Source organism: Salvia hispanica, chromosome 5 (genome assembly GCF_029641045.1).
Source record: "Salvia hispanica isolate PSC_SH4W2 chromosome 5, Shi_PSC_v1, whole genome shotgun sequence".
NCBI classification, from domain to species: Eukaryota; Viridiplantae; Streptophyta; class Magnoliopsida; order Lamiales; family Lamiaceae; genus Salvia; species Salvia hispanica.
In genome coordinates this window covers 25855128-25880181 of record NC_142696.1, presented here as the reverse complement: position 1 = coordinate 25880181, position 25054 = coordinate 25855128, and the positions used below count along the sequence as shown (strand labels likewise).

Sequence of the window (25054 nt, the reverse complement as noted above, 5' to 3'; positions counted from 1 at the left end):
CTCCCAAGGCCTCACACTTGTGCCTGAAAGATGGAAGCTCCCACACGCCAGTAGTGGGATTCGAACCCAGCTCCTTGTAGCAATATCTGCTCCCCCGGAACCAACTGCGCTAAGCCCCTGCGGGCTAAATGTGGTGCAATTCTAATTTAAAGGCATCCAGTTATTCATAATGGGGCCGACTATACTAATTTATAGTGGATGTTGACATTTTTATAGTCCTAATCATTCACCTGCAATAGAATACTCTATAGCTCGCCTTTTTTTAATATTTTTGTTTTCAGATAATTAAAATAGCAATATATATATATATATATAATATATATATAAATCAATATGAATATCGATAAACAACCCAAAACAATACAACACGAAACACTAAAAAAACTACAAACATACCCATATAACCCACATTAGTACGAGACATAAGACATGGTTTAGCAGTTAATTCTACACGAAATATTTTTTGACTTCATTCAAACGTTTGATGCCAGTAAACATTGACTTGTTTAGTATTCTCTGCATTCTTAGTGAGTATAGAAAAATGTTAATTATTAATATTATAATCGCAATCACGCTTGCTGCCACTAAACATTGCCTCTTTTTTTATGATATATAATATACATTGCTTTAAGTAAAGAACAGTTGCGACTATCGTACTTTGGGATTATAATGTTAGATAATATAATTAAATCAGGTTAATGTCTCCCTAGTTTCTAATTCATTAAGAATATATTCCTCAATTAGGTGAGCTGTGACAAACCATCTTCTTTAATTACTAGTTTATTTTACCCGGATAGCATAGGCAAGGATACAGTGGAAATAATTTAGGCACAAATCACTATTATCAAAACGACGTTAAATATGAGATATAAAAAGACTCTTACTTACTAAAAAAAAATAAGAAATGTTGACTTCGTGTCAAAGTATACGTAGATAAATCATGTCTTTTTCGTTGTTGTTTGATCAAAAATAAATATCTAGATTTGTATAATTAGATAATAATGGCTTAACTTGATAAATTAGTTAGTTACATAAATATAGTTAAAGTTATAATTTTGGTAAGATTGAGGCGAGCCCTTGTCTTATGATGGGCTTTAAATGATCGTACAACGGGGCTGGTATAGAGCGAGGTAGTGATATGGATTGGGTTGGGTGCGTCTCCATCAGGTGGTGGTTGGAGTATGCTGGGAGGTGCGGTGGCATTATCGCGTGGGCTCCGATGCTACGCTGGTATGCCAATCCGGGAGTTGTTCACCGTGTTGATGCTGCACTGGTGTGGCTGCCAATCTGGTTGATCATATGGCATGTCATGGTGGAAGAATTGGAGATGGTGATAGTTGGCGTAGTTGTAGAGCATGATGACGGTAATTTGGAGGATGAGATCACGATGAAAACACTAATCGATAAGGGTTTATATCGCTTACCACGTCGAGAGATAGAAGAAAGTCGCGAGGAAACCGAGGCTCATCGATCAATTTAGAATTTGTACGCAGAAAAATAAAGAAGATAAAGGCATACAATTGTTACTTCATTGATTGATTAAAAAGAATAACAATATCTCCTATTTATTTTGTTAGTAGCTTTACGAAAAAGAAATTAAATATCCTAAAAATACAACAAATCATAACTAACTAATAAAGTAAAAGTGATTAGATAGTTTGTATTTTGTCAAAAATGGAAACGACTCAATTTAATTGGGACACAAAAAAATTAACGAATGAGGTCTGAATATTAGTCGTAGTAGTAATGTAACGTTCAAATCGGTTGTCCTCCCTAATAACTATTGTTATAAAAAATACTCCATATGAAGAAGACGTGAATGGTATGAAAGTGATTCCATGTTTCCGGAGAGAATTGAGGTCGATTCCTGCTTTATGAGCTGCAATCACTCCTTCACTGCTGAAATCCCAAGTTTCTCAGGTGTATCATTCAGCACAGTCTCATTCTATTCAACCACAAGTATAAGCGGCTGAAACAAACAACACCATTATCACCAAACGCGAGAGCTGCGTCTCCTCCACAAGCATCAATCGGCAGAATCACACTGTCCACGTCACCACCTACTATACCATTCCTCGAATCCCCTGATAACGAGTACTGCGGGGCGCTGCACACACGGTAGGAACGTGCATTCACACCACAACAATTTTCATCAAAACCTCATTCTCTTTGTAGAGTACTTAATTACACGAATGAATGTGCGCACCTCTTCCGCAGCTGATTTGGGGCATAAATGTGGGCTCGCTGACTTATCACCGCTTCTACGCCTGCCAAAACATCAACTCCCTGCTCAAATCCAAACCCCTTTGTTAGTATGCAAAGCAGTAATTCGTGCATAAAGGTATTAAAATGTACCTTTCCTTGCCGATACTTGTCTAGATCATCGTCATCGTCATCATCATCATCTGGGAAGCGAGCTACAACTGCTATGGCATTCACGCCACTCCTTTCCACCAACGTCTCCACAGCCCTCAATAGGGAATCAGGACGGTTTATCCTACCAGTAGACTTTCCAGTTTTCAGGTCAACCCACTTTTCCACCTACAGCTTACATCGAAACTCAGATCTTCACTCTAAACTTTATTAAGGATTTAAAGTTACACCACACCAATCTAGTTATTAGCTGCAGACCTGTAGTGCAGCATCTGTGACAGTATATTCTACAACAGGCAGACCAAGAGAAGCCCTTGTTGCATCCACCACCTGCAAATGACCAAGGCGAAGATCTTCCTCTATCCCATAATCAAGAACTAGCCCCACCTAATTGGTATTGCCCATGTTCCATTTCAAATTCTAACAAATAAACTTATGAATAGCCAATGCACAACCTCAGGACATGCTCGCCTTATTCTGATGAACTGGTTCCAGTGCCCAAAGGCCTTGAGCAAATCGATCCAGTGCATAGCCCTCAACATATATCACATTTGGCATTGGCCAGTAAAGCATTGCTGCATTAAGAACCTGAAGAATTACACCCTTTTACCATGAAATGCCTTCAATGCACAATCCACCACATTTACTTACAATCAAATGGGACTGATCTAATCAGTTTCTTGATGTTCGCCATATTCATCTGCGATTGATTCTTCAAGTAAATCTTACACAAGAGGGCCAATACGAACCTAAGCATTGACCTATGCTTATCCAAAAAAGGTTGCTCCCTTTCGGAATTGCTTTATACCCAACAAGTTTAACTTGTACAAGCTAGATAACAATGAACTAACCAGCCAAAGATGAAGATCACATTATAAGGCGAAAACTAACGAGTTTCCAAGCCTCATGAGGTGTTTACTTACATAACTGAGAATTTTTATTCTTCAATCCTACTCTTTCAATGAGATATGAGTCCAGCAAATTTAGCTCAAATGATGGAGAATCCCAAAGCAATAGATTACCCTATTGTTATGTGCTGATTTTGCGGGATATCTATTGCTTTCGCTTGATAACTTTTCTATATTGTTATGTGCTGATTTTGGAACAAAGTATAGATTAACCTCTACGTTTTTTACAGGAACATACATTGGGATGAGAGATGAGGCAGTCGACAACAGAGGCCAGAGCTCGAGCTACTGGCAAAGCATCTCCGGCGTAGCCGCCAATGGCCGCTCCTACTCCAGTTGGCACTATCATCACACTAGTGTACGCCCTTTTAAACTGTTTCAATAATCCACAACAAAAAGTTGGCATTTTTTTCAATTTTTTGTTTTCCAGATATACATCTTTCCAGCTTACCTTATTAGGGAGAAGAAAGGTCGAACATGAGATTCTCATAGGGGTGGCTGAATTCTGCGGAAGCCGCCCTAATCTCCGGCCAACGCCAGCAGGAAATGAACGGCCAAGACCAAGGCTCGTCATTCAATTTCAACATACAACTGTGTATGAAACACACCAGAAATATACTATGGTTGATGATAATAAAATAAAAAAGAGACTTTTGCCCCTTCAAAATAAAAAGTTTTATTTTGTCAAAATCGGGATTAAACCCGTTGACCGTTAGTTTTTAACGGAAATGTTGACGGGGGACCAAAATGATTAAATTTTCATATGTTCAGGACCACAAAAGCCAAAAGATAATGTTTATGACCAAAAACGTAAAATATTCATATGTTTAGGACCAATTTTAGCATTTACTCTTTATTTTTATTTTTTTGGACAAAATGCTTCCATGTTGGACAAAATTTACCTATTTACAATCCAAATAATGCCATTTGAATTATTATTACTTCTTATGGTGCCACATTATACTCCTTGGAGTTTTGTTACTAATCTAGTTGAGCTACAAATGGTTATCCAGTTTATGTGGTGCAAATTGCAAATTCCAAATATTTTACTAAATAGATTTTGCCCATAATCCAAATGATACATGCCAAACATTCAGTACTTGTAGGCCAATTAGGATCATGTTTTAAAGTCAAACGTATGTAGAAGTTATAAGTACTAATTATTTATTCAATTTTAATTTTGTTAGTAAAAGCAGTTAGAGCAGTTGATTGAATGATATTTTTGTGATCCTATCAATGTCATGTCAAATTGTATTGTGACATAAATGTGATTTATTTTGCTCATTGTCTTGTCGTGGTGGATATGATTTGCTATCTTGCATGTATAGATATCATAAATACAGTTATCTATTTTTTTTCTTTCTTTCATCAAGATTACGTTGAAAAGGATTAACCGTTCTAAACGGTATTTTATTTCAGAATCTATTTAATTAAGAATCTATTTAATTAAGAGTAAAGAGTAATGATAAACAACCAAATTTTGTACAATCAAAATAAGGTAATATTAATATTTGATGTATTAATTATATATTAAAATCATAAATATAATAAGTGGATAAGTTAAAAAGACTTATTAGCATTTAACCTCATTTTTAATTTTATATTTGAATTTTCTTTCTATTATTTTTAAATTTTGAATTAAAGTATGCACTAAATAAAATTAATGGTTCCAAAAAATTAAAAAAAATATACATAAATCATAAATATATGACCATAATATTATACACTTTCCATGTACTATATATGCATCCATATATTTTAATAAAATGCATAAATAAACCTATTTTTATACAAATAAACTAGTTTTTGGTTGTACAAAATTTGGTCACATAGATTTGTTGGTTTAATTAAACAACAAATCTATGTGACCAAATTTTGTACAACCAAAAACTAGTTTATTTGTATAAAAATAGGTTTATTTAATTAAACAGGTTTGCGATCAAACAAGTTTGAACTATAGTCACATACTCCTTCCGTTTCTTCATAGTTGAGTCATTTTTTTATTTCGAAAAGTTTCTTCATAGTTGAGTTATTTCCATATATGGTAACTTTTTTCTCTTTATTCTCTCTACTTTATTCACTTTATACTTTATTGTCTCTATCTTTTTCCTCTCTCTTACTTTTTTATCTATTTATTTAACACATCCAACATTCATTTCTAAAACTCTGTGCCGAAAAATACCGCCTCAACTATGAAGAAACGGAGGGAGTACCAAATAATAAAAAAAAACTACTACTCTAACAAATAAAAGCAAAATCTATTTGTATTTCGTACGTTCAATTAATAATAATATACTGATTATTTTATTAATCAATCATTTACACTTTGGTGTGTTATATGACGATGATCAATCCAAAAATAGAAACCTAGTGAAGTAATGAAAAAGTATTCATTCGTTCACTTGCACTATTTTGCCACACTCAGAGCTCAGCAAAGGGGTTGAAATGATACACTTTCATGTCGTAATTTCGCTTTCGTTTATCAATAATCGAAAGATACACTTTTACTTTAGATTGTAATTTCGCTTTTGCTTATCAATGACTGAAGATACACTTTTGAATATTTGATACGTATCAATGACTGAAGATACACTTTTGAATATGTGACACGTATCAATGACTAGAGGTGCCCACGGTTCGGAACCGCCGGTTCCGGTTTTAGAAATTGTTGAACCGGAACCGAACCGCGAGGGTGTTTCGCGGTTGCGGTTCCAGTTCCAAAACCGCCGGTTTCGGTTCGGAACCGGCGGTTTTTTCGGCAGTTTTTTTACGGTTTTTCACGGTTTCGGCTTAGTTTCACGGTTTTCTGACGGTTTTTCACGATTTCGGTTCGAAAATTTTTGAACCTGAACCGAACCACGGTTCAAAAATGACGGTTTCGATTCGGGTAGATCCTCACGGTTTCAGTTTTAACCGCCGGTTCAGTAAACCTTGGACAGGTCTATCAATGACTGAAGATACACTTTCGCTTTACGTTGTAATTTCGTTCATCCCCATCCTTTGCTCTCCATCTCATGGGGTGACGAGTAGGTTGTCCAACTCCAATCTCATGATTTTCATATGGTTCTTCGCTGAAAGAAAGTGCAAAATAAATAATACTTCTTTCGTCCCACTTAAATGTTCACATTTTCTTTTTAATTTGTCTTTCTCAAGATATTCACTGTCTATGTTGACAATTGAAACTAGATATAAAATTATAACTATTTCACATCGGTGTTCACATAGACCTGAAACCACTATATAATTCTAATGGGCCACTTCTCCTATTACCAATTGGTTTTAGGATAAAACACAAGGATTTCTATCATGTTATCAGAGCGGGTTGCCAACTGTGGGCCAAATTCAATTGATCCAGTAGTGTATCTGGGCTGAAACCGAAAAAATAACTGACCCAACAGTATATCTGGGCTAAAAATTTGGGCCAGTGGTCAAATCGATCAGGAAAAAATTGGGCTAGTTGTCCAATCGATCAGAAAAAAAGTCCAACCCCTCCAAGTTCACCTTGAAGGGCTTGAGGGAGAGTGTTGACAATTGAAATCAGATATAAAATTATAACTATCCCATATTGGTGTTCACATAGACCTGAAACCACTATATAATTCTAATGGGTCACTTCTCCTATCACCAATTGATTTTAGTATGGAACCTGTATCAGGTCTATATTTGGAAATAAATCTCTCCTTTCTCTTTTATTCAACTAGTATTTTTTTCTCTCTACTTACTTTACCTAACAACTTCTAAAATCCGTGTCAACATCTTGAGTGGATGGAGGGAGTAGTAAATAATTATAAAAACTAGTACTTCGTCCGTCCCAACTAAGTTGGGTCACTTCTTTTGGACATGGAGATTAAAAAATTGTGTTGAATTAGTTAGAACATATCCCAGGGGAAAAGGTAGATTGAAAATGTATATTTCTCATTTCCCTTTCCCTTTTCAAAAAGTTCATTATACATTTTTAAAAAGTTATGGACTCCAAGAAAAAAAGTAAATTAAAAAACACAAAAAAAATAACTAAATTTTTACCTTTTGTAAATGTAAAATACATTCTCAAAATGAAAGAAGTATAATACTCATCAAATACCTTTGTCATTGAAGTATGGAATTTTAGAGCATCTCCAAGGAGAGAAGGTACTCCCTCCATCTGCCATTAGGAGTCTCGTTAACTTTTTTGCACTTGTGTTTATAAAAATGATAATAAATAGTTAAAGTGGAAAAATGGTAAAGCAATAGAAAGATGAATGTAGAGAAGAAGAAGACTATAGAGAGAGAATAATGGAAAAGTAAAAATATCTTTTTAAAATAAGAAAAATGTATAATACATTCTCAAATACTTTTTCCACTGGAGAATAGTATTTCATGAATAAGATATAAATACTCTAACTCATTATTTATTTCTTCCCTTGTATTTAGTTATTTCTCTTTATCTCTTCAATTACTATTTTTTTGGAGAAGGTAAAATAGATAATAAAGTAAAATAAGAATAATTAAATATTTTATTTTCTAGAAAAGAAAATAACTCAATTTTGTTAGAACGTTCCCCGAGAATACGATGGAGTGAGCCGTATAAATAATAGCAATACCAAATCCAAACCCCAAATCCTCCCGCCCCCTGTCACAATAGCTGAAATGTCAATCTCCGCCGCCATCCACCGCACTCTCTTCAAAGACAAGGACGGCGGCGGCGGTGGCAGTGGCGGCAGTGGAGCTCTCTCCGCCATCATCAGGCACCGCTTCCTCAGCTTCTTAATTTGGCAATCGCTCCAATCAACCCTCATACTCTTCCTCTCCAAAACCCTTCTTCTTTCCCCCTTTACTAAGTACCCATTTTCCCCCATTTTTCTATCCCTACTCTACTTCCTTTGCTTCCACTTGTCTCTCTTCGTATTCTCCGTCTCCCTCTTCTTCGTTTCTTCTCCGCATCCTCTGCAGTTCGCCTCCCCTCTCGAAATCTCGCTTTCGTTTATTCACCTAATATTTGTTTCCGGAGGGGAGCAGAGCTTGCTGAGGACGAGGGTCAGAGTGTCGTTGAGCTTCGTTCTGTTTGTGTGCCTCTGTGCTGTGGCCGGCGCGGTTTCGGCGATTTCTGTGTGCTGGGGCTGTGATGCTTATTATGATGCTGATTCGGGTTCGATTAGGGTTGGTGTTTTGGGGTTTAGGGGTTTCGTGATCGGATTGATTTATGGCTTGCATTATGTGTATAAGCAACGGTGGGTTTTCAGGTTTCCGATAATTCAGGTAATTAGTTCTTCAAGCCTTCTGAACTAAGTCAAATTTTAGATTGTTGTGCTTATGTGGAACTGTATACTACTGATTGACTAGAATTTACTTCAGTTATTGAGATTATTGGGTAAAGTAGATTGAGAGAATGGTATGATAATGAGCCTGTAGTCCTGTACTAATTTATGAAACATCGCAATTTTTAGTGAAATATTTAGGTTGGACTTAACAAAGTCTTGATAAACTGCAATTTTTTGTTTCTTATTTTTCTGTACTGATTAAAGCTAATTGAACGAACAGCGTCCTCCGTTCTTCAGCTACAAAATGGGGCTTCCCTTGTCTATTAGACGGGCTTTAAGGTTTTCTGCTGTTGGCTTTGCACTATCTGGGATACTATCTTTTTTCCTGCCTAATGAGTACAAGAGTCAAGGTTCAGTTGGAAAGTTTGTTGTTGAGCAGATTGTGTTTTATCTTGGGAGTTTTGTAGTAGTTCTTTGCTGGGAACTAAGCCACCATGTGCATCAGGTTTCTCATTTAACCTATTGTTTCTCCTAAAACTTTGTTCACAGTTTAACACGTTCTGAGTTTTCAAGAATTTTATGTACTCCATTTTGATCATTATGTAGGTTCTACATACCAAGAGATTTGTATTTGCGCCCCCAAAAGGATCAGCAGCAGCAGAAACAAATCCAAGTGAGCCGCTCCTGGCCACAATTGAAGAAAGCACCCCTAATTCACTTTTGCAATATCTTGCTTATCTTGATCTCTGCATGGTGTGTGAAAATAGTGTTGATTCATGGCGCCGAGCTGCCTTCTTTGAGGAGACCGGTGAGACTTATAGAAGAGTTATAGCTGCTTGCCTACGGCCTCTGGAACACTTCACCCTGAAACTAGCTGAAGGTCTAGAGTGTTCTTCAGCTGATAAGTCGATGCAACTATCTGACCAGTTAACTTCACCAACGGAATGGCTTGCTGTTCTAAAACTCAATATCTCATTTTTTGATGCTCAGGTATGACATCAGGATCACATCACATCAAAGTGATTATTTAATTGGTTATGGCCGCTAACTGTGTGAAGACATGTCATCATCTCACTTTTCTCTGGCTTATTCTTCCTCATTTCATCAACTTATCGATTTTGGTTCTACTGTTTTTCTTTGCTTGATTTTTATCCTTGTGTTTTATTCAAAACACTTTTTTCATCTTTTCCATATTTACATTGCATATATCTTTTGGTTCTCTCTTCTAGAAATTCTTTTTAATCACTTATACTGTTGCAAGTTATATATATTTTGTATGGTCATTCACTCCATGGAGGTTTAAGGAAGTCTTAATTTTGTATCTGGAAGTTTTTTGGTAAAGGAATGAGGCCATTCTCTTGAATTTGCTATCTTTCTTGATGCTTGGGAAGTGTGATTAGTTTCTTCCACACATAGCCAAAGTTTTAGTAGTTGTGTGAATGGGTTAAGGACTTAAGGTACTGTTGCTGATAGATAGACTGAGAAATAAGAATCTGAAGCAGAAATTATTTGAAACATTATATTTTTAATTTTATATCTTAAATTTCTTGCCGTAGTACCTTCCCAATTTTTGGCATCACAAAAGTGTTTCCAGAAAGGACTATTCAGCAAGTACTTTCTTATCTGTTGATGCAGTGATGCTTGATGATTTGTTTTCCTGATAAGAAAATCAATTATATTGTTTTATTTATAGACCTCATTGTTGTCCTTTAGAGTGAACTGTGAAGAGAGCATTTGTTTCAACTTGTTATAAGAAAGGCATGATTATTGCAATTGCACTCACTTACTAACTTATACTGCCAATCATGCAGCTGTGTGCATGGTGTGCTCGGGTTGTTGCTTCATTAACTTCAAGGTCGCGCAAGGAGGACAAATTTGGTGTTGCTCAACTCTCAGGGAGTAATGCTGCTGTAATCTCGACACTGCTATCTAGTTTGTTAGCTGTGGAAGCTCTCATGGGAAAGAAAACCAATGTACAGTCCGCGCATTTGATGGGTCCTGCTGGAATCAAATGGGCCACTGTCAACACTGGCAGAAGGGAGTCAACAGCAGGTGCAATGGGGAAAATAAGAGGGAGCCCTCTGTATGCGAAAGCTTATTCAATGGCTGATATCCTGAAAACTTCAATTTACTGCATTGCATCTGCTTTTCAGAATGAGATGCTGGGCAGTGGGAAAGCAGGGCTCCTTGAGAAGGAATGGATCATTAGCAGTAAACCGCTTTATGGAACTCAAGAGCTCCTCCTACACAAATTGAGACTTTTCTTGGACCACCAGGCAAACTAGTGCCTCAACTGTGTGAGCTCTGAAACATGTTTTGCTGCCAAGACAAACTCTTGAGAGGCAACAGTGTGGGGTTTTCTTCCTCTTAAACGAGGAAAATGTGGCTGACCTGTGCATTTTTTGACTGGAAACTGTATCACTTGAGAAGTAATCATCTGTAGAGGAATCATGATGCCTAAGTGTTAGTTGAATATTTCCTGCACTGTAAAATATCATGTTAAATTGGAAGAGAAAGAAGTTGTTTTCTAAATTTATTTTCTTGTTTTGGATGCTTGTTTAGTGCTGGTTTGATAGAACTACCATTGTTATATTAGGAAGACCAGCTCGTATTTTGCTTGCAGGAATTTTCTTCTCTAAATTGAAGATCAATCCTAATTCCCAAGTCAATTGTTGCATCAAAAGAATTATAGTCATATTTGAAATTTGCAGAAGGATTTGGTTGTAATGCTTAATCAGTGAAGTCATTTCAATGTTACTTCAATTAATGTTGAGTCTACAAAATTTTTATTATTTGATCTATTGTGGTACATTTCCCCCCTTAAAGATGCGTGATAAAGCCTAGTGAAAGAAGAAAACTTGTTTTAGTTCCAAATATTACTAGTATTTCCCTAGCAAAATTTTAATAACTTTAGCCATCAAGAATCACGCCTACAAACAAGACAAAAAACACGCACACTGCATGTAGTAGAAACTTTTCCTTTGTAGTTTCTCAGTTTGCAAAAAATGGATGTTCTCACAATGAGATTTTCCTTAATCCTTCCAGTCATAATCAAATCTCCAGACTGTTCATCAGCTGCAGATACCCCAGCAAACAAGGCCGATAAACAAGCACTGATCACGTTCAAGTCCCTCATAACCGCAGATCCCCTCATGTCCTTAGCCTCCTGGGATGACTCTTTCCCTTTTTGCAACTTGACCGGGGTTGCATGTGGCCCAAAGCTCCAAAGGTTCATGGATTTGAATCTCACACGACTCAGCTAAGCTGGGATCATAGCGCCCCACCTGGGAAACCTTTCCTTCATTACCATTCTTGATCTCTCAGTAAACTCATTCCAAGGAGTGATCCTCAGGGCTGAGAAATCTTGAATATGAGCAACAATCTTCTCGGAGGGCGAATCACAGAAGCCTTTCCAACTGTTCCAAACTATGAAACCTGGCTTTGGACCATAACTACTTGATAGGGACCATTCCAACGGAACTAGGATCACTTCCTGATCTTCTCAGGTTGTATCTTGGCAGCAACAATCTAAAAGGTACAACTTTGTGGTTTTCCTGTAAATTACGTCACTGCGCTCGACTTTTTAGCCCTCCCCTTCAACAACTTGACTGGAAACTCGAGGAATGATATTGGCCTTGTTCTCTCCAATCTCAGTAAGTTGTGGTTAGCTAACAATTTCTTCACCGGCCCTCTTCCTGATTCGTTCCCTAATGCTTCAAAATTTGAGAGCGTTGAGCTGAGCAGCAATAACTTCTCCGGGACAGTACCTCTGAACTTAGGGCAGCTTAATCTATTAACATTTTTATAGGCTCCAACAATCTTGGATTAGGCCAAGAAAAGATCTGGACTTTGTCTCTTCTCTAACAAATTGTAGCAACTTTGAACTATTGCATTTAGGTGAAGACCAATTTGGAGGAATCGTGCCTCTCTCTATAGCCAATTTTTCCAATAAGTTGAACACACTCTATCTAAATTCCAATATTATCCATGGAAGTATACCAAGAGAAATATCAAATCTTGTGAGCTAGACTACACTATATGTTCTCAACGGTACCATTCCCGACTCGTTTGGGATGCTTCCGAGCGTAGGAAAGCTCGTTCTGGGTCTAACCGGCTGACAGGAAAGATCCCGTAATCCATAGGAAATATCACCAGCCTGCTGTGACTGTTTTTGATTGACAACATGTTAGAATGAGGTATACCATCATACTTAGCAAATCGTAATCAACTGGTCTTTATTGATATTGCAAGGAACAATCTGACAGGGATCATTCCTCAAGAAATCAGTGGCATGCCAAGCATTCTATCGTTTATTGTATCACAACTCCCTCACTGGTCCCCTGCCTGAAAATGTAGGAAACATGAGCCATCTTGTTAGAACTGATCTCTCTTACAACAGATTTTCTGGTCAGATTTCAGACAGCATAGGCAGCTGTTTGGAATTGAACATTATCTGCTTTCAAGGAAATTCTTTTTGAGGGGAGGATTCCAAATTAAGCTAATTTGAGTATCCTCAACTACTTAGACCTCTCAAACAAAAATCTTTGAGGGATAATCCCAAGTTTCTTGACAAAACTCTTCTCTTTCATCTCCTTAAAATCTGTCAACAACCTTGAGGGTGAGTCCCTTCCACGGGTGTGTTTGAAAATGTTAGCACAGTGAATGTTCGCAAAAACTCTAGGCTTTGCAGTGGAATACCTCAGCTCCAGTTACTGGCATGCCCTCAGCGAGAACCTCAAAGAATCCGAAGAAAACAAGGACCAAAAACTCCAATACCCATCTTGATAATCGTCTTGCCTTCATCCTTTGCTGCTCTATCGTTGCTTCTTCTCCTGATTTACTGGACACTAAGGAGACTGCAGAGGTCACCGGATTCATAATCCGGGCCTGTGTACTTCTTCCCTGCCTACTGTTTCTCATCACAGAACCACATTGGGTCAGGCAGTATTGGGAGTGTTTACAAGGGCACTCTGGGTTCAGATGGAACAGTCGTTGCAGTTAAGGTTCTTAACCTCAGATGGAGTGGAGCCGCTAGAAGCTTCCTGGCTGAATGCCATGCCTTGAAGAGCGTCAGACACCGCTATCCGGGGGCGCTGCCCCTGGACCCCCGTTCATCTGTTCAGGGTCTTCGCCCCTAACATCATAACGAATTCAAATAAGTATGCACTCCGTACCCTCCATACTTATATGATGTATCGTTATGACAATACCGATCGATCAAGTTAATCCAATTACACTAAAATATCCAACAATCCTCCCCTATTTTAGTACAATCCTTGATTAACTAAAACAAGTCGTCTCAAACATTCAAACTTTTGCATAAATGAAATATCGTAACGATTGAATTCCACCTTAGTACATTACACATTCCATACATTCGAATACCCCGGGTGTCACTAAGGATTGAACCCTGGGAACTCACATTGAATACACGAAGATAATGTACACAAAAGTTTACATACGAATATGTTCTATCTTGACACTATATTTTACTAACCTATGTCCTTATCCTTTATAAACATATCGAAACCAAGTACCAGCTTTTTGAAGCGGCTAAACTTCATGTTTATATAGGTAGCTCCTTTATTCTTGCACCTACATTTGCAAATTTTCAAAAGAACTATTAAGAATATATACATTCAACCTCCTTAAATTGTAGGTCCGAACACATACCTTGGGACGATTTTCAAATGTGTTCCAATCTCCAAATATAAAGTCTTCTACATTAAATTCTGCATCTAGTGCCATACTAAATGGGAATTGGGTATCTTAATATCAAAGATTTGTGGTGGACTTTAATCTCATCCCTTTAGCCGATTTGTACACAAGATCTCTACTCAACCCTTTGGTTAAATGATCGGCTAAGTTGTCGTGAGTTCTCACAAACTCCACAGATATCACACCATCCATAATAAGTTCACGAATCATGTTATGTCTAACACCTAAGTGTCTTGACTTTCCATTATACACTTGACTATATGCCTTAGCCAAGGTAGCTGCACTATCACATCTGATAGATATAGGTGATATCGGTTTAGGCCACAATGGAATTTCGTATATTAGATTTCTTAGTCATTCAGCCTCTTTACCAGCTGCTGCTAATGCCACAAATTCTGATTCCATTGTTGAATTCGTGATACAAGTTTGTTTCTTTGATGCCCAACATATAGCACCACCTCCAAGACAGAACACCCAACCACTTGTGGAAGAATGATCTTCCATATTGGTGATCCAACTTGCATCCGAAAAACCTTCAAGAACAGAAGGAAATCCAGAATAAGACAATCTATAATCCATTGTTCCTTTTAAGTACTTATATACTCGATTCATGGCTTGCCAATGGATTAAACTTGGATTATGAGTATATCGACTCAACTTTCCAATTGCAAAGGCTATATCGGGTCTAGTACTAATCATAGCATACATTAGTGATCCAATAGCCTTTGAATATTCAAGCTGATTCACAGCAACTCCTTTATTAGGCACGAGTTTTGCACTAGGATCAAAAGGAGTCTTAACTGGAGAACAATCTTTGAAGTTAAATTTTTCCAACAACTTCTCAATATAATGTGATTGAGAAATGGAAATTCCTTGTTCTCCATGTGTGATCTTAATTCCAAGAATCACATCAGCCTTCCCCATGTCTTTCATCTCAAACTTGGATGACAAAAATGTCTTTGTTTTATCAACTTGATCTTGGTCAGTACCAAAGATCAACATGTCATCCACATATAAGCAAATGATAACTCCTTTACCGGTAGCATCAAATTTGCTATATACACACTTGTCTGCTTGGTTTAATACAAAACCATTAGACAACACCACGTCATCAAACTTCTGATGCCATTGTTTAGGGGCTTCCTTTAGTCCATAAAGAGATTTTACCAATTTACAAACCTTATGTTCATTACCAGGCATGACAAAGCCTTCTGGTTGTTTGATATAAATCTCTTCATTTAATTCACCATTCAAGAAGGTAGTCTTAACATCCATTTGGTGAATTACAAGATTATGTATGGCAGCAAGTGCTAACAATAATCTAATTGTGGAAATCCTAGCAACAGGAGCATAGGTATCAAAGTAGTCAATGCCTTCCTTTTGTCTAAAGCCTTGGATAACCAATCTGGCTTTATATTTGTCTATGCTTCCATCCACCTTCATCTTCATTTTGAAGATCCATTTGCTATTTAAAGCTTCACAACCAGGTGGTAAATCAGCCAGTATCCAAGTACCATTTTGAATTATAGAATCCATCTCCTCTTGGATTGCCTCTTTCCAAAATGCAGAATCCCTTGAAGCCATAGCTTCTTTGTAGGTCCTTGGATCATCACCAATAGTAAAGCAATATTGATATTGAAAATTAATCTCATTTCTTGATCCTTCAAGTAAGTACGATTGGAAATCATTTCCAAAAGACTTAGTTTTTCTTGCTCTACTACTTCTCCTAACATCAGGAGGTGTATCAATCACTTTTCCAGTTACACCAGAGTTACTAGACCTTACAGTCATGTCTCCAGGTTTAGGTATAGACATGAATATATCCTCATGGCCAAAATCAGCATCCCTTGACTCAATAATAGAGTGCACAGATACATAGTCATTGGGTTCTATTACATAGAGCCTATAACAAACAGAATTTTCAGAATAGCCAAGAAACACACAATCTATACCTCTTTGACCTATGGTTTTCATTTTAGGGTCAGTCAGTCTTACCACTGCTCGACAACCCCAAACTCTGAGATAACTCAGTTTTGGTGGTTTCTTATGCCAAAGTTCATAAGGGGTTATCTTGTTCCTTTTATTAGGAACTCTATTCAACAAATAACGGGCTGTTAACATAGCCTCACCCCAAAATCCTTCACTTAGGCCAGAATAACACAACATTGAATTAATCATTTCTTTCAACGTTCTATTCTTTCTTTCCGCTACACCATTTTGTTGTGGTGTATATGGAGCAGTCGTTTGATGTATTATTCCAGTAGATTCAAAATATATTGGATCATAATACTCACCTCCCCTATCAGTGCGAAGAGTTTTAATCTTCACACCATGATGAAGCTCTACACTTTCTTTAAAGATTTTAAATTTATCAAGAGCTTCATCATTTGAATGACATAGATAGACATGACAAAATCTAGTAGCATCATCGATAAAAGTAACTACATACTTTTTATTACCAAGTGATGGAGTCGAATGAAAATCACACAAATCACTATGTATAAGTTCTAATACCTTAGTTTCTTTATTGACATTCTTATTGAAAGGTTGTCTAGTTATCTTAGTTAACATGCAAGTTTTACACTTTTCACCATTCAACTCAAATGTTGGTATTAAACTCATTTTCGACATATCTTTCAATCTCTTGTAATGTGCATGTCCAAGTCTAGCATGCCACAATTCTGATTTACTAACATGATTACTAGAACTAGTAGAAGTCATGCAAACAGAATTATTAACAAAAGAGACATTTAAATTCAACTTAAACATACCACATAGATAACCAAAACCAATGAAATTACCATGCCTTGACAGAATGTATTTATCACTTTCTAACACTTGTTTATAGCCACAACTATTCAATACAATACCAGAAACTAAGTTTTTACGAATTCCAGGTACATAAACAACATTTTCTAACAATAAGGAATTTCCAGAGTTAAATACTAGGCTAACAGATCCTATTCCTTTGATTGGTTCAGTTGCAACATTGTCCATCTTCAAGGAAGATCCATCTTCAATTGGTTTAAAGTCCTTGAACCATTGACGATCCTTGCATACATGACATGCTGCATCCGAATCAATCCACCATGAGAGATCATCATCCTGCACATAAAATGCTTCAGAGATTATTGATGCATAATAATTTTCAACCGAATGATCATTGGGTACGAAAAACGAACCTGATTGCTTTTCAGGATTCCTGGATCCATTTGGACCAGCCTCGTTTTTCCCTTTTCCTCCACCCTTTCCAGACTTACAATCCTTCTTGAAGTGCCCGGATTTGCCACACTTCCAGCAAGTCAGTTTGGGCTTCTTATTCCCATCCTTACAGTTATTCCCTTGAAACTTCCGTTTGCCTTGAAACTTACGTTTCTCTTTACCAGCCTTTGAGGATTCACCCTCTTCCACCATGTTCACAGAAGAACCAACCATGTTTTTAGTATTACCAACAGAACTCTTTTTCATATCTCGTATGGACTGTTCAATCTGGAAATCACTTCCAAGTTCGACCAAGTTCAATTCCTCCTTCTTGTGTTTCAGATTATTTTTAAAATCCTTCCAAGAAGGTGACAGTTTATCAATAATACTAGAGACATAAATGGATTCATCCATTTTCATATCATATTGGAAAAACTGTCCCAATATCCTCAACAATTCGTTGTATTGTTCCATGACAGGCCTCGAATCAACCATTTTATAGTTAATAAAATTACCAACAAGAAATTTCTTGCTAGAGGCATCTTCTGCCTATATTTGGCTTCGAGGGAATCCCACAATTCCTTAGCAGACTCAACATTTTGATACACATCAAACAGAGAATCAGACATACCGTTTAAGATGTGACCACGACATATGTAGTCATCGTTCTCCCACTTCATCCGTCTCCTCGTCTGTTCCAGTGTTTCGTTTTCAACAGCCTCGGGCATGGGAGTACTCAGAACATACACGACCTTGAGATTCGTCAGCATGAAATGCATCTTCTTCTGCCAGCGTCTGAAATCCTGGCCAGCAAACTTATCCAACTTCGCGAAACCTTTCGTTCCTTCCTTCACCGTTTCCTTGTTCGACATTTTAAATTGATTTGATCTTTGTTGGGGAGATTCAACATATAGAACACAAAAACGGATATCTGAAAGTCGTGATAAACACTTTCAGATCAAATCAATTTGGCGGTTCTACCAAACTATTCGATCGGATAAAATTCAGAAGATTGTTTTGAACTTTTTCGAATACAATTGTTGAAGATGATCAGAACCATAAATAACGATCGGATCGGTTTATAAACATGAACAGACGCGTCTGTTCATTTCCTAACCGAAAATAACAGAATTTTAAAGGTTTTCGAAATTGCAAATTGGTCCTTTTTACTTTTCCGAAATTATATTTTCGGATGAATTTCTTATACAGCAACTTCGTCGGAAATAAAGCCAGGGGCTCTGCCCCTTGGACCCCGCTATTATGATGTATCGTTATGACAATACCGATCGATCAAGTTAATCCAATTACACTAAAATATCCAACAAACCTTGCCAAGGTGAAAACTGCTTGTTCAATCAATGATTTCCATGGAAACGATTTCAAAGCACTCGTATATCAGTTTATGTCAAATGGGAGCTTAGAATGGCTAAATCCACAAGAAAACACACATAAGTTGAACATTCTTCAAAGGATCAACATTGTAATAATATAGCTGTTGCACTGCATTGTCTTCATCACCAATGCCAAACAGTTTGTGAAGATGTCTGTCCCACAAAAAGTCACAGAAATTCTAGACAACTCAGCTTTGTGTGAACAAGTAACAGGAAATGCTGAGACATGGAGTGCAGCTTTGAGAAACGTGCAGCGTGACTGCATGATCCATCTCCTCCAAATTGGAGTTACATGCTCGTCTGCATCACCAAAGGATCGGATGAGCTCACACCAAGCTCATCAGCAACTGTTGGTCATTAGAGGGGACTTTTTGGAGTATAAGAACATAGTAAACTTGCAATGATCACCACAAGGTTTATTTTTTCTTACAGTTTAGAAGTATACATACACCTTGTTTCTTGATCAAATACACAAGTATTCTGTCCTAACACACATCATGGCTTGAAAAATAGGTCCTTTAATTTTGAGCAAGTTTGAAAGTAGAAGAGAACAGTGGAAAGGAAACCATCAATACTTTTTCTCAATCCATTTTTCCTTCTAAATTTATTGTAGCTAGGCAACAATGATCATCACAAATTAGTGTCCTTTTTGTGTTTATTATGTGCCCTCAGATAATTAATTTGTATGGATGTATACTCTAACTACTAGTACATTGAATAGTTTTGAAAGTATGGCATAGTTTACAAGAAAAAGCATTATGTGATAATTTGTTTTTGATTAGCTTTTAAAAGTCTTAAAAATATGATGACCACTTATGACATATGTATGCAAGGTGGTAGTCTCCATCATGCAGGGGTTTCAATCAAGCATGCATGATTGAGATATCCATCAACTTTAATAAAAAAAATACTTGCTATAGTGCTTCATTACAAGAACTTATCATACAAAAATTCATATGTTTTTTTTTTTTGGAAATTATTAATTTTACAATAATTGTTTTATAATGCTAAACGACATCGCCAATATGAGAAAAGAAAACAAAAACCGGGGAGTACTATTTTTCGGATCGCGGAGATTTAACTAAATTTGTAGATACAAACAATATTAGTTGGATATTTTCTCTGTTTCACTGAAATAAAGTTTTCTGGTAACAAGAAAATTTTTGGTATATTGCTGGTATCAATATTTGGTTCTTTAAATTGATGTTTGTTGAAAGTATGGGCAACAAACTCAGAGTGGGCAAATTATTTATTAAGTACTTTATAAATGAATTTGTTTATGTTGAAAATTAATATTATTCGCAATCATAATGGCTTTAAATGTATGTTAATCGTGTCACATGCATCTATGTGCAAAGCACAATAATAATATCATACTCTAATTGCATAAATATGAGAAGAAAAAATAAAACAGTGTAACAATATGGGGATATGTACTTTCTTTCTTCGCATGCGCATCCATAAAAATGTATAACTCATTTCACATCACAATTCAAAATAAGCTAGTAAGTCTAATTTTTATCTTTTGCAAAATCTGATTAAATACTTGAGTATATATATCTGTATTTTTGGATTTAAACATATACTTATTTTGATCATCTCCCTATATATATATATAGATGATCAAAATAAGTATATGTTTAAATCCAAAAATGCAGCCCAAATCTTGGCCCTAGGATTAGATGATCTAATGGTCAATAATTAATCAAAAATACGAAAGGTCATAATTAAGCAGTTTTAGGTCATATTATAAGATTTGGGTTTATGTCATGTTAACATCATTTTAGGTCATGCTTTGTTAGCATGACCTAAAAATAAACTAACTATGACCTAAAAATTCCCTACGTATGACCGCGTTCTGCGTTTCTGTATTTAAATCTGATCTTCATAGATCAAAACCATATATATATATATATATATATATATATATATATATATTGTGTCAGAATATAGGATCAGCATCTTGTACTAGTGGGAATAATTATGTTTCCACTACAACAGCACAATACATTTTCTACCTCATCAAATACAGTAGAAATTTTGATTGTATGCATTAAACCTTGAATTTGAGGCACAACTTAATGTTTAAATAGTGCAGTTCTATGTCACTGATTATTAAGGCATAATGATTATAGTAGTATAATATAATCCAAGCTAGTTCTGCCTTACTCAGATTGCCACCTTCAAGGAATAAAAATGCTATCTTTTCTTAGTGGCATAACACGTCAAGAAACCAACCAACATTAGCCATAATGTGATCCAAACCCCAAACTTAATGCAAACATAGTCACTGGTATCCATCCTTTTCTTCACTGTTTGTTTTCTCAGTGTATAAAAAGGGCTATTTTCAAGAATCAGACAACACTGACACGCCCTCACATTCTTGTCTGAAATGGATGAGGAAAAACACCAACTTGTGGGAGAGAAAAATGTAGTAGGGAGTAAGCTGCAGCTTACAGTGGATGAGGTGGTGGAGGAATATGTGGGGTCGTTCGGATTCTCGCAGCTTGTGCAGGTAATCTTGGTGTCCCTGGCTAGGATATTCGATTCCCACTGCACCCTTGTCACCATCTTCACAGATGCTCAACCACAGTCATGGCGGTGCATTGGCCGCGAATGTGGTGGCACAACGGCTGCTTCTGTTTGTGGGTTGAAGCCGGGGACTTGGGAGTGGAGTGGTGGGAGTACAAGCTCCACCATTGCTGAATGGGGACTCGTGTGTGACCGTAAATTTCTCGCTGCTCTGCCAACGTCGGTTTACTTCCTTGGTTCCCTCATAGGTTTCCTCCTTTTTCCCACTTGTTATTTGTCTCAACTCAAGACTACTAAAAAGAGACAGAAAGAATATTAAACTTTGCATAAATGAGATTTAATAATGTTAAGGCATCATGCATGAAGAAAAGGTTTTTATTCTGAATGAATTTGACCGTATGTGTTAACAGGCTCTGCAGTGTTTGGCCGCTTGGCAGATGGATGCTTAGGGCGGAAAAGAGCAGTGCTTGCTTCATGTCTCCTAACCGCTGCTACCATTTTCCTAACTTCCTTCTCCCCAAATATATGGATTTACTCTCTTCTCCGTTTGGCAAACGGGTTCTCCAGAGCAGGCATCGGTATATGCTGCCTGGTTCTCTCAACAGAAACCATTGGCCGGAAATGGCGCGGTCAAGTTGGCCAAGTTGGATTTTTCTTCTTTGCAGCGGGGTTTCTGTCTATCCCCCTGATAGCTTATCCGACCAGAACTTGTTGGAGAAGTTTGTACAGGATTATTTCAATCCTTCCACTCGTTTACTCAATCTTTATACTAATGCCCTTTGTAGCAGAGTCTCCGAGGTGGCTACTCGTGAGGGGAGGAAGCGAAGAAGCTCTTGATGTGTTGAGGAGATATGCTAGAATCAATGGAAGAGAGTTGCCCTCGAATCTAAGTCTCCTGGAGCCATCGTCTACGAATGAGAAAATGGTCTCGGGCAAAGGAGAAAATAAAGCCTCGCCTATTGAGAGACTGTGGAATACTAGATGGGCTGTGAGAAGGATGACAATGGTTATGCTCACAGGTTTTGGGATTGGTTTCGTTTACTATGGTGTTCAGCTCAACGTTGAAAACCTTAACTTTAACCTCTACTTTACTGTTGCCATAAACGCGATGATGGAGATCCCAGCTGTTTTCATAGGCAGTGTGATGCTCGCCTTCACAAACCGCCGCCTGCTCTTCTCTGCCTCAGCGTTTCTCACCGGAATTTCTTGCATCCTCTGCATGATTTTCTCAAGAACAGGAGACAAGAATGGAAGCGAGATATCATCAAAGAAAAGAGGAAGCTTACCTCAACTGATGATCGAGGCAGTTGGTTTCATGGCAGCTTCAACTGCATTTGATGTGCTGTACATCTACTGCGTGGAGCTGTTCCCTACAAACGTGAGGAACTTCTGTGTTTCCATGTTGAGGCAGTCATTGATGCTGGGGGCCTCGATTTCTCCCCTGCTGGTTGTGTTTGGGAGATCGAGCCCATCTCTTTCTTTCCTTGTATTTGGGGTTCTGTCCATAATCAGTGGCTTTCTGAGCTTGTGGCTCCCCGAAACCAGGAATTCTCCTCTCTATGAAACTCTGGAGCAACAAGAAGAGCAAGAAATGTTAGAATCCGAGTCTACAGATATTGGAATGGAAATGGGCAAGAACCTGCAAATGTAAATGTAAATGTGTATCACTGTACTATACTTGTAGTTTCTCCTTAGAAACAGGAGACCAAAGCAGCAGCATCCACAACTCTGCTCAAAATGTGTGTACAGTTTCAAAGCTTTGCTTGACTTACCTTCAATTGCAATCCATGAATCCTGCTATTTTTACTGCCAACTTCAAATGGCATATGCATAGAGTATAAATCCAGTAAAGAAAACTTGATTCAATATTATTTGAATAAAACCTCTATACGCGAAAATGAACACTATCGTCATGATTCATCGGTAAATTGTAAACCTTGAATGAAAAAGATAAGGAATTTATCATCCACACGTTATACTGGAGAAAAATTCAATCTGAGGCATAAAACATCAAGATTCACACTAGAGATACACCTATGTATATATATGATCATAAAGAAATGAGTCTTGCATGCCACAATCTGATTCTGATATATATATCCTCGAGAGTACAAGCCCTTCTAGATACATGATACACCTTGATCACAAGAAAATGTAAACATCACCAAAAACACAAACTTGTTACAAGGCTGTAATTGGGTTTACATGAATGATGCAAGAACAATAATGAAATTCAATAGGAGTTGAGTTGTTCCCGGACAAAGCTTGCAACATCCTGAAGCAAGAGATGAAAGTCGGGCAGCTCGGGAAATGCATAGAAAGCATGGAATGCATTTGGATAGTGAACCACAAAAACTGGTTTCCCACAAGTCCTCAGCCACTCAACATAGCGTCTCTGCCAATCCTGCAGCGGATCACGCCCTCCAACAACCACCAAACAAGGCGGAAACCGGAGGTGGGTCACATCTCTGCCAGTGCCACACACATTAGCCGCAGGGTGGTCTCTATCCGCCCCCTCCGGCAGAAAGTCCCTCCAGTATCTATCCATCCGCCCCGGCACCTTGGTCAGCCTCACCTCTGAGTCGGTGCGTTCCTCGCCTCCGAAAAAGGGCTGCAGCCCAAGCAATCCAACGATCCTCAGCATACCAAACTGCTCCACTTCCTCAACCGCTCTAACCGTGACATGATGAGCTATGTTCCCACCCGCACTGTCCCCTCCAACAAAGCACCTCCCAATGTCGGCATTGACGAGGTGGGGGCGGGCGTCGATGAATCTGAGGACGTCGAAGCCGTCCTCGTACTGGCTGGGGTGCTTGTGGTCGGGGGCGAGGCGGTAGTTGACGGAGGCGACGACTGCGGGGACGTGGGCGGCTAGGTGGCTGCAGAGGTGGTCGAAGACCTTGGAGTCGGGGGCGTATTTGGTGAATCCGCCGCCGTGGAAGTAGACGATCAAGGGGACGGGAGCGGAGGTGGAGGTGGCCGGGGTGAAGAGGCGGAACCAGAGATTGCGGGAGGGGTCCACTGTGATGTCGGAAGTGGTGACGTGAATGGCGTTGATGAGCTTGGTGGATGGTGCTGAGGCTTTCAAGTCGAGGAGGTTGAAGAGGCGGCGGTTCAGGCTGCCGTCGGAGCGGGTCGTCAGATATGTAATCAGCTCCGACACAAACAGCTTCAATCTTGTCAACACTGGCAGTGCCACTGCACCCGATTCTCTCTTCCCATTACTCATTCTCTTCTCCTTTCACAACAATTCAAGCCCTAATTTTTGTTCCTAAGTATTTCCAAGATACAAATGAGTAATAAGACAAAAAATCCAAAGTCTCTTAAAAAAATCCACTTTACGGAAGTTTCTTAAAATTCTCCTAAAATCTTCAACTTTTAAATATAGTATAGCTCGCGGGTTCTTTGAATCTAAAGTGTAACTAAGATATGTACTAATATAAACGTTACATTAGAGTTCATACATACGACACATATTTTCATCTCTTTTATACAATTCCTTAATTTATGTCTCCTCTTGCTTTTAACTAGGCTTGTACAATGTCTTATGCAGTATTTAAGACTACTTATGTAGGGATGTAATAATTAATATGGTGACATCATAGTTAAAATGACAAGCTATGCAAGCAATCTATAATACATAAACAAACATCTCATCATATGGTTTCAAGCAACATGCAATACAAAATCAGAG

The 25054-nt window shown here is 37.9% G+C and overlaps 3 protein-coding genes and 2 pseudogenes across 5 annotated transcripts; 3 read left to right on the top strand and 2 right to left on the bottom strand.

Moving 5' to 3' along the window:
- Nucleotides 1-1636: 1636 nt before the first annotated feature.
- LOC125186041 (uncharacterized) lies at nucleotides 1637-3894 on the bottom strand (annotated as a pseudogene). The gene is made up of 6 exons (XR_016130514.1): nucleotides 3733-3894; nucleotides 3520-3654; nucleotides 2845-2961; nucleotides 2632-2760; nucleotides 2356-2541; nucleotides 1637-2286 (listed from the first exon to the last, which is right to left on the bottom strand). The product of XR_016130514.1 is annotated as an uncharacterized LOC125186041 (transcript).
- A 3976-nt stretch (nucleotides 3895-7870) lies between these two features.
- LOC125189021 (nucleoporin protein Ndc1-Nup protein) lies at nucleotides 7871-11050 on the top strand. Of its 2 annotated transcripts, XM_048086184.2 has the most exons (4): nucleotides 7872-8516; nucleotides 8799-9023; nucleotides 9125-9508; nucleotides 10330-11050. In XM_048086184.2, the coding sequence occupies exons 1-4, from the start codon at nucleotides 7908-7910 to the stop codon at nucleotides 10801-10803; spliced, it is 1692 nt and encodes a 563-aa protein (XP_047942141.2). In that variant the 5' UTR covers nucleotides 7872-7907; the 3' UTR covers nucleotides 10804-11050. The 2 variants fall into 2 exon arrangements, with proteins under 2 accessions (XP_088915810.1, XP_047942141.2); XM_089059684.1 differs by lacking the exon at nucleotides 8799-9023 and having other exon boundaries at nucleotides 7871-8516.
- Nucleotides 11051-11523: 473 nt separating this feature from the next.
- Nucleotides 11524-13656, top strand: LOC148926543 (uncharacterized). The gene is made up of 5 exons (XM_089059164.1): nucleotides 11524-11747; nucleotides 12025-12053; nucleotides 12106-12281; nucleotides 13200-13382; nucleotides 13444-13656. Exons 1-5 carry the CDS (start codon nucleotides 11524-11526, stop codon nucleotides 13654-13656), a joined length of 825 nt encoding a protein of 274 aa, XP_088915290.1.
- Nucleotides 13657-21179: 7523 nt separating this feature from the next.
- Nucleotides 21180-23173, top strand: LOC125187412 (organic cation/carnitine transporter 1). Its single transcript, XM_048084000.2, has 2 exons — nucleotides 21180-21608; nucleotides 21771-23173. The coding sequence occupies exons 1-2, from the start codon at nucleotides 21221-21223 to the stop codon at nucleotides 23009-23011; spliced, it is 1629 nt and encodes a 542-aa protein (XP_047939957.2). The 5' UTR covers nucleotides 21180-21220; the 3' UTR covers nucleotides 23012-23173.
- Nucleotides 23174-23432: 259 nt separating this feature from the next.
- Nucleotides 23433-24662, bottom strand: LOC125190387 (putative carboxylesterase 18 pseudogene; annotated as a pseudogene).
- Nucleotides 24663-25054: the final 392 nt, after the last annotated feature.

What these genes read in the sequence shown, in the direction of transcription:
- LOC125189021 (XM_048086184.2), top strand. Translation starts at nt 7,908, where the DNA reads ATGTCAATCTCCGCCGCCATCCACCGCACTCTCTTCAAAGACAAGGAC. An exon ending in TCAGGTTTCCGATAATTCAG is followed by an intron (nt 8,517 to 8,798) that starts GTAATTAGTTCT and finishes TTGAACGAACAG; the next exon opens with CGTCCTCCGTTCTTCAGCTA. An exon ending in TCTCATTTTTTGATGCTCAG is followed by an intron (nt 9,509 to 10,329) that starts GTATGACATCAG and finishes CCAATCATGCAG; the next exon opens with CTGTGTGCATGGTGTGCTCG.
- LOC148926543 (XM_089059164.1), top strand. Translation starts at nt 11,524, where the DNA reads ATGGATGTTCTCACAATGAGATTTTCCTTAATCCTTCCAGTCATAATC. An exon ending in TGTGGCCCAAAGCTCCAAAG is followed by an intron (nt 11,748 to 12,024) that starts GTTCATGGATTT and finishes TGATCTTCTCAG; the next exon opens with GTTGTATCTTGGCAGCAACA. An exon ending in TGGCAGCAACAATCTAAAAG is followed by an intron (nt 12,054 to 12,105) that starts GTACAACTTTGT and finishes TCGACTTTTTAG; the next exon opens with CCCTCCCCTTCAACAACTTG.
- LOC125187412 (XM_048084000.2), top strand. Translation starts at nt 21,221, where the DNA reads ATGGATGAGGAAAAACACCAACTTGTGGGAGAGAAAAATGTAGTAGGG. An exon ending in CTTCCTTGGTTCCCTCATAG is followed by an intron (nt 21,609 to 21,770) that starts GTTTCCTCCTTT and finishes ATGTGTTAACAG; the next exon opens with GCTCTGCAGTGTTTGGCCGC.